Source organism: Limanda limanda, chromosome 13 (genome assembly GCF_963576545.1).
Source record: "Limanda limanda chromosome 13, fLimLim1.1, whole genome shotgun sequence".
NCBI classification, from domain to species: domain Eukaryota; kingdom Metazoa; phylum Chordata; class Actinopteri; order Pleuronectiformes; family Pleuronectidae; genus Limanda; species Limanda limanda.
Genome location: NC_083648.1, coordinates 1,977,272 through 1,990,399, shown reverse-complemented (window position 1 = coordinate 1,990,399; position 13,128 = coordinate 1,977,272). Strand labels below are relative to the sequence as shown.

General features: G+C 41.8%; 1 protein-coding gene across 1 annotated transcript; it reads left to right on the top strand.

Moving 5' to 3' along the window:
- The first annotated feature begins 2,675 nt into the window (after window positions 1-2,675).
- On the top strand, window positions 2,676-12,709 carry znf622 (zinc finger protein 622). Its single transcript, XM_061083587.1, has 7 exons — window positions 2,676-2,761; window positions 7,033-7,615; window positions 8,584-8,871; window positions 9,830-9,992; window positions 10,688-10,800; window positions 11,534-11,677; window positions 12,013-12,709. The coding sequence occupies exons 2-7, from the start codon at window positions 7,039-7,041 to the stop codon at window positions 12,144-12,146; spliced, it is 1,419 nt and encodes a 472-aa protein (XP_060939570.1). The 5' UTR covers window positions 2,676-2,761; window positions 7,033-7,038; the 3' UTR covers window positions 12,147-12,709.
- The last annotated feature ends 419 nt before the right edge of the window (window positions 12,710-13,128 follow it).

Here is a 13,128-nt window from a genome sequence, read left to right as displayed (position 1 = left end):
CGCAAGAAAAGAAGAACATGGTTATAAACATTAATCTTTCAAAAGGCTGCAGAAAGCTGGATTTTCCGCTCAGCGTCACAGTTTGTTGAATTAATGTTTTTGCAGAAGTCTTCACTCGTCTCCTCTGAAACTGCAGCTGCACAGTGAACAAACCCACTCTCCCTGTTTCCTGTGCTCCTCCCTTCACTTGTATTTGTACCCTCCATGTTTGTTTCTCAGCAGCAGGGCGGGTAGAGAACCCTGAAGGATCACACGCTGACTCGTTTCCCAGGAGTTTTAAGTTTTGTGAACTTTGTTCTAATGACCACCAGGCACTTAAAACGTGTGTGACGCCACCAAGTGGTTTGTTGATGTACTCCTCGCCGTGGATTTCACTCCCACTACATCGCCAGGCTCTCGCTCAGTTGAAGCAGAGTCACGACTCGATTTCCCCCCAAAGGCCTTAAGATCACAAGCTGCACAGAGGTAAATCAGCGATTCAGAGATCGGAGGCGTCCTGCTGCCAGGCCATGAAGAGCCTTACAAGTCATCAAGAAAGATTTAAATCAGTCCTGAAACAAACGGGCAACAATTTAAAAATCCATAAAACAGTTGTGCTGTGATCATATGTGTTGGTTCTGGTTTTGTACAGACTGCAGATGTTTCAGGTTTTTCTGCTTCAGAGAAAAGGCCACCGCACGAGTCCACGGGCGAGATCCTCTCTTACCTTTCAAATTAATCTGATTTTGGAAGAATTGATTAAAAAAAACATTTTGTGATGTGGTGCTCAAGGGAGAGGCTCCAGTCACATGTCTGGCAGAATGTGGTCAGTAGAGGGCAGTATTTCCTCAGTGAGCTGTTGTGAGGAAGGGTTCATTTTCTAACGTCTCCTGTTAGTAAAGGTGAATTTCTTATTTTTCATTTCTCTGATGATAACCCTCCATCTTAACACTCAGCAGGCTCCTCTCTGTCCACATGTGTCCTCGTTGCCTCTCTCTCAGATCTACAGTGGAGACAGACCTTCACACCGAGGCCTGTCCTGGTCGGCCACACTGTTTCTTCACGTGGAATTCAACTTTGGAGAACTTTGACCCTCGAAATTCATTAAGTGCTGTCTAATCTGGGTGAACTGTCGAATGACGTGGAAAGTGTCAAGTTATCAGTGTTAATAAAACCGGCCTGAACATCCTGGAATGAAGCAAAGCTTGTAATTGGCTCCTCATTGCAAAGACGACGAGTTTTACTTCGACTAAACATGAACTTGCTCCCTCCTCTTCACCGAGCTGCTGTTATAAGTTGAGTGAGAGTGAAGTGAGGTGAAGTTCAGGAGCTGAGAGGCAACGACGACAACAGAGTTTGGATCTTGATACAACTTTTGTCAGTTAAAGAGAAACACCATGTTAGCTGCTTCACTGTGAATTCTTTGTCAGGTGAAGATTCTCTAATGTCTCCGCTGATCTCAAACAGAGAAGTATTATTATTATTATTAATATTATTGTTTACAAAATGTTGGTTCATTTATTGTGAGACAAGTTCAAGGTGTATTAGGGGTTTTATTACAAATACTAAGTCAGTTGTACTTTCCGACCCACAGAACAATCTCGGGGCAAATCATATCAAGACTGCCAAGGTGACAATTGTTAGAACGTGATCTTTTGTTCTTTAAGAGATATGAGCCGAACTCAGTTTAGTCAATTAAGAATTTATTTAGGAGACAATGAACAGGTTACAGCAAAGACAATGGGCTTCCAGTACACTAGGTGTATCAGAGCGCCTCGAACATCCGGCGTCTGTCCATTTTATACAGTAGATCTTCGTTCCTCCTCCTCGGAAGTGCGCATGCGTAATCCATCCTCCTGGCTTTTGGAATACGGAAGTAGAACAGGGAGACACTCCCAATGACGCTATAGTTGCTAGGCAACCTGTTCACTTCATAAATGTCCTTGAACCACAGATGCAATATGGGCCAAAGGTGTTTACAATTGGAGAAAAGATTATTATGTTTTAGCTTTATCAAAACAAACCTGACTGTGTAAACATTCGCAACAACTGAACCAAAACAATGAAACAGAATTAAGTCAACAACGTCACTCTGTCTGACCTCCTATCAAGACAGCTGTGAGACTGTCCATCCTCCTGACGCACACACAATTGTAGATAAACATTAGGAGAGGAAAAGGTTATTATTAAAATCATTTGTATGAATGCCTAATTTATAGCTAAAACTATTTCTGTCTTTATTGCTATGAGTACAAATATAAATTGGAATGCTTGTATCTTTATTATTAAGAGTTCTGTCAGCTACAGACTATAGTTTAAAGTTTGACACTTTTAGACAAGAGCTCTGTGTAGATGATGGAATATCTGGGCCTATTTAATAACCTTTCTTTTCTTGATCCTGATATATACGTATGTAATTTTGTATTTCTTCAACAAATAAAAAACGTATCAACTGTGTGATGAAGCTGAAGTTTTATATACATAACACATTTAACACGTTGTTAAATCCAGTCGTTCTACTTGACACATGTATCCAAGTACAGCAACAAAGTAAATGTACTTTGTAAAATCACACACAAGATACTGGTTACCCCGCGTCACACCAGCACAACACAAACACTCTGGAGCTGCAGGGGGCGCTGTTGCACATGAAGCCCCGCTCGTCCGCAGCCGAAGAAGCGACTCGCCCTCGTGTGTCGTCGGTGCTGCAGCGGAGGAGAGTTCGAGTCTCTCACCGGACACGCTTCCATCGGTGCTGCTGCCTTGCTCACCGGAGAACTCGGTGAGTGTCGCCGGCTGTGTTGCCCGCATGTGTTCGGTAAAGTCATGGACAGTGACCGACACGTTGCATGTTAAACGTGAAAGTTTAAAAGTGCCTGATGTTTGGTTAGCTGGTTGCTAGCCGTTGCCTGAGGTTTGGTTAGCTGGTTGCTAGCCATTTGGTTAGCTGGTTGTTAGCTGGTTGTTAGCCGTTGCCTGATGTTTGGTTAGCTGGTTGTTAGCCGCTGCCTGATGTTAGGTTAGCTGGTTGTTAGCCGTTGCCTGAGGTTTGGTTAGCTGGTTGTTAGCCGCTGCCTGATGTTTGGTTAGCTGGTTGTTAGCCGCTGCCTGATGTTTGGTTAGCTGGTTGTTAGCCGTTGCCTGAGGTTTGGTTAGCTGGTTGTTAGCTGTTGCCTGAGGTTTGGTTAGCTGGTTGTTAGCCGTTGCCTGAGGTTTGGCTAGCTGGTTGCTAGCTGTTGCCTGATGTTTGGTTAGCTGGTTGTTAGCCGTTGCCTGAGGTTTGGTTAGCTGGTTGTTAGCCGTTGCCTGAGGTTTGGTTAGCTGGTTGCTAGCCGTTGCCTGATGTTTGGTTAGCTGGTTGCTAGCCGTTGCCTGAAGTTTGGTTAGCTGGTTGTTAGCCGTTGCCTGAGGTTTGGTTAGCTGGTTGTTAGCCGTTGCCTGAGGTTTGGTTAGCTGGTTGTTAGCCGTTGCCTGAGGTTTGGTTAGCTGGTTGCTAGCCGTTGCCTTGAGGTTTGGTTAGCTGGTTGTTAGCCGTTGCCTGGGGTTTGGTTAGCTGGTTGTTAGCCGTTGCCTGAGGTTTGGTTAGCTGGTTGCTAGCCGTTGCCTGATGTTTGGTTAGCTGGTTGTTAGCCGTTGCCTGATGTTGGGTTAGCTGGTTGTTAGCCGTTGCCTGAGGTTTGGTTAGCTGGTTGTTAGCCGTTGCCTGATGTTTGGTTAGCTGGTTGTTAGCCGTTGCCTTGAGGTTTGGTTAGCTGGTTGCTAGCCGTTGCCTGAGGTTTGGTTAGCTGGTTGCTAGCCGTTGCCTGAGTGTTTGGTTAGCTGGTTGCTAGCTGTTGCCTGATGTTTGGTTAGCTGGTTGCTAGCTGTTGCCTGATGTTTGGTTAGCTGGTTGTTAGCCGTTGCCTGAGGTTTGGTTAGCTGGTTGTTAGCCGTTGCCTGATGTGTGGTTAGCTGGTTGCTAGCCGTTGCCTTGAGGTTTGGTTAGCTGGTTGTTAGCCGTTGCCTGGGGTAAGGTTAGCTGGTTGTTAGCTGTTGCCTGAGGTTTGGTTAGCTGGTTGTTAGCCGTTGCCTGATGTTTGGCTAGCTGGTTGCTAGCCGTTGCCTGGGGTTTGGTTAGCTGGTTGTTAGCCGTTGCCTGATGTTTGGTTAGCTGGTTGCTAGCAGTTGCCTGAGGTTTGGTTAGCTGGTTGTTAGCCGGTGCCTGAGGTTTGGTTAGCTGGTTGTTAGCCGTTGCCTGATGTTTGGTTAGCTGGTTGCTAGCCGTTGCCTTGAGGTTTGGTTAGCTGGTTGCTAGCTGTTGCCTGAGGTTTGGTTAGCTGGTTGTTAGCCGTTGCCTGAGGTTTGGTTAGCTAGTTGCTAGCCGTTGCCTGAGGTTTGGTTAGCTGGTTGCTAGCTGTTGCCTGATGTTTGGTTAGCTGGTTGTTAGCCGTTGCCTTGAGGTTTGGTTAGCTGGTTGTTAGCCGTTGCCTGATGTTTGGTTAGCTGGTTGCTAGCTGTTGTCTGGTGTTTGGTTAGCTGGTTGCTAGCCGTTGCCTGAGTGTTTGGTTAGCTGGTTGTTAGCCGTTGCCTGAGGTTTGGTTAGCTGCTTGCTAGCTGTTGCCTGATGTTTGGTTAGCTGGTTGCTAGCTGTTGTCTGGTGTTTGGTTAGCTGGTTGCTAGCTGTTGCCTGATGTTTGGTTAGCTGGTTGTTAGCCGTTGCCTTGAGGTTTGGTTAGCTGGTTGTTAGCCGTTGCCTGATGTTTGGTTAGCTGGTTGCTAGCAGTTGTCTGGTGTTTGGTTAGCTGGTTGCTAGCTGTTGCCTGATGTTTGGTTAGCTGGTTGTTAGCCGTTGCCTTGAGGTTTGGTTAGCTGGTTGTTAGCCGCTGCCTGATGTTAGGTTAGCTGGTTGTTAGTCGTTGCCTGATGTTTGGTTAGCTGGTTGTTAGCCGTTGCCTTGAGGTTTGGTTAGCTGGTTGTTAGCCGCTGCCTGATGTTAGGTTAGCTGGTTGTTAGCCGTTGCCTGATGTTTGGTTAGCTGGTTGTTAGCCGCTGCCTGATGTTTGGTTAGCTGGTTGTTAGCCGCTGCCTGATGTTTGGTTAGCTGGTTGTTAGCCGTTGCCTGATGTTTGGTTAGCTGGTTGCTAGCTGTTGCCTGATGTTTGGTTAGCTGGTTGTTAGCCGTTGCCTTGAGGTTAGGTTAGCTGGTTGCTAGCCGTTGCCTGAGGTTTGGTTAGATTGCGATTGTGCAGCTAGCTAGCTAGGCTAATGTCCAATAGATCGATGTTATGACTGTCGACAGAAACGTTTGTTCTTTAAGTATTGTCACGTTCCTTTTACTTTTACTAGACATTCCTGTATTAAAGGTCCAGTGTGTAAGATTTGGGTAAATGTTCTATTGGCAGAAACTGCGTATAAATTAATCCTAGTGATGTTTCACAAGTGTTTCATCTATATCGTATGAATTGTTGTTATATTTAATCTAGAATGGGTCGTGGATATTCACATACTTTATATTTACACCAGCAGCGGATCCTCTCTACGGAGGCAGCCATGTTTTATACTTTAGATAGAGACTGGACAAAATTACCATCTTTTGAGTTTCTGTGTCAACTGAAGTTTACCACAGGTTCTGTCAGGTGTGGAAGGGGGAGGGGGAGGTGAGGGAGGGTTCAGCTGCAACATGACTCTTCACCACCAGAGGTCACTAAATCCCACACACTGAACCTTTACATTCTAAAGGAAAAGAAGCTTGTTCAGTTCACATTTTTCAGTGTCTGTTTATTTTCTAAGCTGCTCGACAAAGACACCATCGTTCACCTCAATGTCAGTGAGCTCTTTTCTCAGACTGCTTATTTTGCCTACACCACATTCATACCTACTTCATTATCACGTAAAACAAATGATAACAAATCTGCACAAAGGTGAATCGTTGGTTAGAGGTTGGAAAATGAGTCCCACGAAGTCACGGAGCAATAGTTAGTGACTCACTGAGTCATCACATGTAAAAATACTGTAGGAACTAACTGCATCAAAAAATGGGTTTAAATCACCCTGTTGCATCAAAGCACTGGTTTGCCCATTGTCTTTCAACAAAGTATATGATTCTAAGACGAGGTTTATTTTAGTTAAAAACTGATTTGCCCTTAATTTCAATATACAATTTACCAACAGTCTGCATTAACTGATAAAAGAGCATGTTGGGTTTTGAGTTGAGTATCTCTGGGATCTTTGGTGAAAACCAGCTTCATACCTTCAGATAGATAGATAGATAGATAGATAGATAGATAGATAGATAGATAGATAGATAGATAGATAGATAGATAGATAGATAGATAGATAGATAGATAGATAGATAGATAGATAGATAGATAGATAGATAGATAGATTACTTTATTCATCCCCGAAGGGAAATTAAGTTGTCATAGCAGCCGGTATATTTGAATACAATAAAATACAATACAATAGAATAAAATAAAAAATATTGAGGTAGAAAGAATAAAAACAGAAACACAAGATAAATAGGTAGATAAGGTGCAGTGGCAAGATGATGGTAATAGTACTGATGATATGATGGTAATGTTATTGTTAGACAGTATATAAAAATAGTACAGTATATATAGTATATAATATAACATAATATATATTTATATATGATAGTAATTATACCAATATAATAGCAGTATATAGTAATAATGGCAGCAACAGTATATATAATAATAATAATAATTATAACAACACATGTATAAAAATGTGTATAGACTTATGACTTTGTTTACAACAGCATGCGCATTCCAGTGTTTGTTCCTGTGTCCTCCAGAGTAGGAGTGTACCTGGATCACAGTGCAGGTGAATATATACAAAGAATATACAGAGAGTATGATATAATATAGGATATATAGTAGAGGTATAAATAAATAAATACATACTTTTTGAATTGAGTTTGGTCTGTTTTTGTTTTGTGTATTTGGGGAGAATCCAAATGGTTTTAAGAATATGTTGTCGGTGTTGTGAAGCCCTCTGTGACAAATTGGTGATTTGAGATGTATGAGTAATTTTAACATGACCTGTTTCCAGGTTGCCATGGCCTCCTACACGTGCATCAGCTGCCGAGTGGCTTTTTCAGACGGCGAAGTGCAGCGAGCGCACTACAAAACCGACTGGCATCGCTACAACCTCAAGCGCAAGGTGGCCGACATGCCGCCCGTCACTGCTGAGAACTTCCAGGAGCGCGTCCTGGCGCAGAGGGCCGCGGCCGAGAAACATCTGCAGGAGGCGTCGAGCACAGAGGGCTGTGCCGTCTGCAACAAGAAGTTCTCCAGCGCCAACGCCTACCAGAACCACCTGCAGTCCCACAAGCACCAGCAGGCCGAGAAGCAGGCGCTGCTCGCCGCCCAGAAGGAAGTGGAGAGGATGAACGAGAAGAACCTGGAGAAGGGACTTGGAGACGAGAAGGTGGATCAAGATGCCAGGAACGAGGCCCTGCAGCAAGCCCTGAAAGAGCAGCAGAGGTCGAGCCTGGCCAAGCAGGGGAAGGCCCAGGCGTCTCAAGGAGGGACGAAGGAGAGGACGGAGAGGCCGGACAAACCCCCCCGCATGATGTGGCTGGAGGAGCAAGCCAAGAGGCAAGAGAAAGAAGAGGGAGCCACAGCTGAGGGAGGTAATATCGGACATATGGACATATCTGAGTAAACCTTATTTAAAAAATGAAGTATTATCAAGTTCTGTTTCACGTGCTTTTTGCAGTTATCTAGTTGACAAATAAGGGGGAAACAGTATTTTTTTAATAAAGTTCTAATAAGGATTACATTTGTATGAAATTATAATGTTCAAATGCTGAATTTTTTTAAACTGCTAGTGTTCCGTGGATTTTTTGTATAATTTCATTGTGGTGTGACCGGCCGTCACACCGCAGGACATTTTCATCATTTTGAGTCATTGCTATACAAGACTGACCTTAGCTATTATGCTAACTGAATAATAACACAGTTTAACCTTAATATGTTTAATTAAATTTAAAAAAAAAAAACTTAAAATGTTTTTTACAATTTTTTCTTTTAAACAAATTTTTAACTACATCCATGTAACTGCCGTTTCAAAAATCTGATTTTCCATGTCGCGCCACAGGACAGCATCTGTGTTACGAAAGTTATTTTCCTGTAAATACTTATATACTAGTTTTGTGCATATTAAAACCTAATATTAAGAGTCATTATATACAATATAATGCCAAGGCAGTTATTACCTGCTCCAGATATTTCTGGTTTATTTTGTTAATATGTAAGTTTAATGCTTCACCTATGTTACGGTCACACCGCAGGACATTTTGGGTATTCACCTTAAAATATAATCAAACATAACAGATATTTCATACAAAATCATAAGTTTAAAACAAAGTACCATAATATGCATCACATCCATGTGTTGTTTAAGTGGTTAAATGCATCTAAATAAACATTCACACTTAGTTACAGAAAAATCATGCGTCATGTCATCCACCCACATACAGACTTGAGGTAGTTTCTCTTGAAATGTGATCGTGTACACTACAGAAGTTGATGATGAACTTATTTGAGTTCCACATCCATTCATTTGTGGTGTTAAAATGTTCTGATGAAAATCTTCCAGAAGAGTGGGAGGACATTGACCAGGAGGACGAGGAGGAGGAGGAGGAGGAGGATATGATGGAGGACTTTGAAGAGGAATCGATGGATCAGGAGGAAGAAGACTCTGCGGCTCTGTCTGACCCCCCCCCAGCTGCTTTGCCAGGCTCCATCCCCGTCACCGACTGCCTGTTCTGCTCCCATCACTCAAAGTCACTCTTGAAAAACGTCGCTCACATGACCAAAGTCCACAGCTTCTTCATCCCCGATGTGGAGTTCCTGGTCGACCTCGGGGGCCTGATCCGGTACCTCGGTGAGTTCTGAGCGTGTGGATGAGCACAGTTCACTCTGTACAACACTCCACTCCATATACTGGAACATCTACTTCACATTATATGTGATATGTGTTAATATAAACCATACTGATATTATATATCATTTTGTACAATAATATTGTCTTTTGCACACTCTGTCTACATATTCTTAAACTCATAGTATATTATATTACCTATTGTAGTATAGTATAGTCAAATACTTATATTTATACCTCTACTATATATCATATATTATATCATACTCTGTATATTCTTTGTATATATAAGTCTATATACACATATACTATTACTATTATTGTACTATTATTATATATACTGTTGCTGCCATTATTACTATATACTGCTATTATATTGGTATAATTACTATATATATATTATGTTATATTATATACTATATATACTGTACTATTTTTATATACTGTCCAACAATAACATTACCATCATATCATCAGTACTATTACCATCATCTTGCCACTGAACCTTATCTTCCTATTTATGTTGTGTTTCTGTTTTTTTATTCTTTCTACATCAATATTTTTTATTCTATTGTATTGTATTTTATTGTATTCAAATAAACCGGCTGCTATGACGACTTAATTTCCCTTCAGGGATGAATAAAGTAATCTATCTATCTATCTATCTATCTATATATCTATCTATCTATATATCTATCTATATATCTACCTGGATCCTGAAGTTTAGTGTTAAGCAGTAAAATGAAACTGGAACTAAAGAGGAGGAAATACTCCATCTACTCCTGTGTCTGAATGTTAATTCCCAAATGCAGCCGACGTTAAAGATGGTAATTCTGTGTAAGTCATGTGAAAACAGCTGTCAGTTATTATTTAATGTAATGTTACAGTCTCCTCCTGTAAAACATGTGATTCATTGTTAATTTTCTTATTCTAACAAAAACTCTTTTCCTCCTCGACCCAGGAGAAAAGATTGGTGCCGGGAACGTGTGTCTGTGGTGTAACGAGAAGGGGCGTTCGTTTTATTCGGCAGAAGCAGTGCAGAGTCACATGACAGACAAAAGCCACTGTAAGCTCTTCACTGATGGCGACGCTGCTCTGGAGTTTGCTGACTTCTATGACTTCAGGTAATTAAAGTCACTTTGAACAAATCTGTAATCTGTGATCTGCTCAGCTGTGTGCAGTGATCTGTGGGAGTGGATGAAGATCTCCTGCAGTTTCACCCATAAACGCCTAAAGCACAGAATGAAAACACTCTGAAACCAAAGTGTTGTTTGAGATCAACCACCTTAACACCTGAGTTTCCTCAAGAGCTGACAGAATTGACAAAGTTTACAAAAAACTTACCGACTGAGTCTTGGTGAGCGGGTCACCAGGAAGGTGATGTGGGGGGGGGTGTTGAGCTGCAACATGACACTTCACCACTAACTTCTACACACTGACCCTTTAAGCAGAGGCGTTGGGTTTTGGGGTCGTCCGTCCATCTCTTTCAAAAACACAACGAGGGAATCTTTAAATTAATTGATTTAATTTTGGAGGTCAAGTTCTCTGTTTACCATACAAAGCATGTTCTTGTGAACTTGATGTATCCGGAACACCAGCAGCGAATTTCAATTCATCTGGTTCAAATATTCACAAACATTCGGTGGTCAAAGGTCACTGAACTGAACTAAACTCATTTGGGTTTGTAAATGTGAATTCTGCCTCCCGCTTGTTGGACCTTGATTTAAAAGCAGCATTTAAAGGCATCTGGATGCATTCATGATGAATTGCTGTCATTGTTGTTCACGTTCTTTTTGCTTGCTTTGTTTTTTGACAACAGGAGCAGCTACCCTGACAGCAAGGAGGGAGAGGAATCAGAGGTGACCGAAGATCTGCCTGACGACAAAGACCTGGAGTACGACGACGAGTTGCTGGAGCTGACTCTGCCGTCAGGTGACTTCACAATGAGTTTTTATCTCCCTCACGAAACGCTGCTTTCTACTCGACTTGAAAGTTGTTTTTGTTTAGTGTAGATCACCCAAGTAAAAATGATTAAAAATGGTAAAATTGAAAAACACCAAAAAATATGTAATATTTGCATCATTTGTGAACTCCCATCACTCTGAATGCAAATGTCGGAGCACAAACTGATGTGACACAGATATGATCTATGGTTACACCTGTTTTCTTTATTGCAAATAACTTTATATTGCTAGATTTTAATCTGTTTTATTATTCTATCCTCACATCTGCAACCTATATTTACATTTTGCACTTTGCTTTGTGGAGCGGTTTGTGGTTTTTATAGTAAATTTAGATTTTTCTTGTGTATTTTGCATATATACATTTTTTGTCTTTGACATATTATATTAATTATCTGGTCATTTAGGCACATTTGTGCTAAACAAATGAAGATGCCCACCTGTGGCATGATAATCACTTAATGTAATATATAAAGGCAAAAGCATTATAAAATAACCCAGGACTCCCAGTGGTTGATCACAGAGAAATATTGTGCAATTATTACATTATGTTGAATGTTTAAGCACCAATTGATCGGCTCTTTTAATAATTTAGATGTTGCTCGAGGATCTGTGCCGTCATTCTCTGGTTGGGATCATCATGTGGTTTTATTTTGTGCTCATGCTCTAACTGGAATACTCCTGGTCGCTGTGTGTTTCTTCAGGTGCCAAAATCGGCCACCGCTCCCTCATGAGGTATTACAAACAGCGATTTGGATATCAGCGAGCGGTGGTGCTCAGCCACAACAAGAACGCTGTGGGCCGAGTCCTCCGGCAGTACAAAGCTCTGGGCTGGGGAGGAGAAGGAGGTAAGATTCAACCACCAAATCTAAATATTGTCATCTATCTAAATATCTCGTCTGAGGGATCGGAACCGAGCGCATCCACACCTGTCCTCAGGGTTGTCCTCTTGTGCTCACATTCTGTTACTGCAGCCGAAGCACAGTCTCTGATGAGCGCTTAACGTCCCACTGATATATAAAACAAAATAACTTTTCTGAGTTTAGATTTAAAGTCTTTAGTGTTGCGAGGGCTCCTGTTCTCTTTTCATAATTCCCATCATTAAGACAAGAGAACTGCTCCTGAACGACGACTCTCCAGGTTCCTTCATGCTGCCCCTCCCTTCTCTCTCTCTGTCTCTCAGGCAACAGCTCGTTCCATCGGAACCAGAGAGACATGAAGTACGTACAGCTGATGAAGTCAAAGTGGATGCTGAAGATGGGCACGAACAACAACTCCACCACGATGAAGCACTTCAGAATCCAAATCATGTTCTAAACTGTCTGTGGGGAAGCCGGACGTGGTGTGAGACCGTGGTTCGGTCACATCTTTGCTATTTTCCAGGCAACAAGACTGAGTGCAGAATGGAACTCAGCTGCGAACGCTGTGGTTCCTCACACCGGGGCAGAAAGAACCATCACACTCTCAGATCAGCCCAAATCTGTCACGGTCTAATGTGTTCTGTTGATTTGATTGTGTTCTATCACTGAGTGGAAAGTGTAGGTCCACGGGAAATCTGCTTGAAATGAACTTGTGATTGGACGACAAGGGAAAAGATCTCAACTTAACTAAGCAGCCATTTGTGTCAGAAATTATTAAGAATCTATATGTACAACTGCTGCAGTTTGTCTATATCAAGGAGTTCGATATATCAAGAAGTTCGCCCAATAACTGATTAACTCTTTATGATTCAGTAAGCTCAAATAATGCATCCAACTAAATACATGTTTCATATTTATTGGATACAGTAGTCTTCTGAAATGGGAATTATTTAGCTCTGTTTTTTACGTTTTGTTTGCCGGTGCAGGAACCATTAAGAAATAAAACTTAGCAGCTATGAACCGTGTCCTTGACCAATGTTTTGCTCTTTGTGATGAGGACGTTTTAATTTGTTACACATCAGGAAAGAGAAGTCGACTTATAGAACTATGATGACATAACCTCTCTTAGCTCCTTAAAGAAATGTGAGTGAAGACAAGTCAAAGATATGAAGGTCAGAAATGAGCTTAATCTTTTTTTTTTAAACTAAAATGCTCCACTTTTGACATCTTGCCTAATCATGCCCCCTGGTGGCTGTCTGCAGTACAGATCGTACAGTGAGCAGAAAGTAACTGAACCCAACTTAAAATAATTCATAAAGTAGTTCTTATCGCACCGATTTATGTTGTAAGAGTTTGGTTTTAGTTTTGATGAAATAAAAACGGTGTTGAACACCATGATTTACGGCTGCGGTGTGGAACTCTCCTCTTGGTTATTTTAA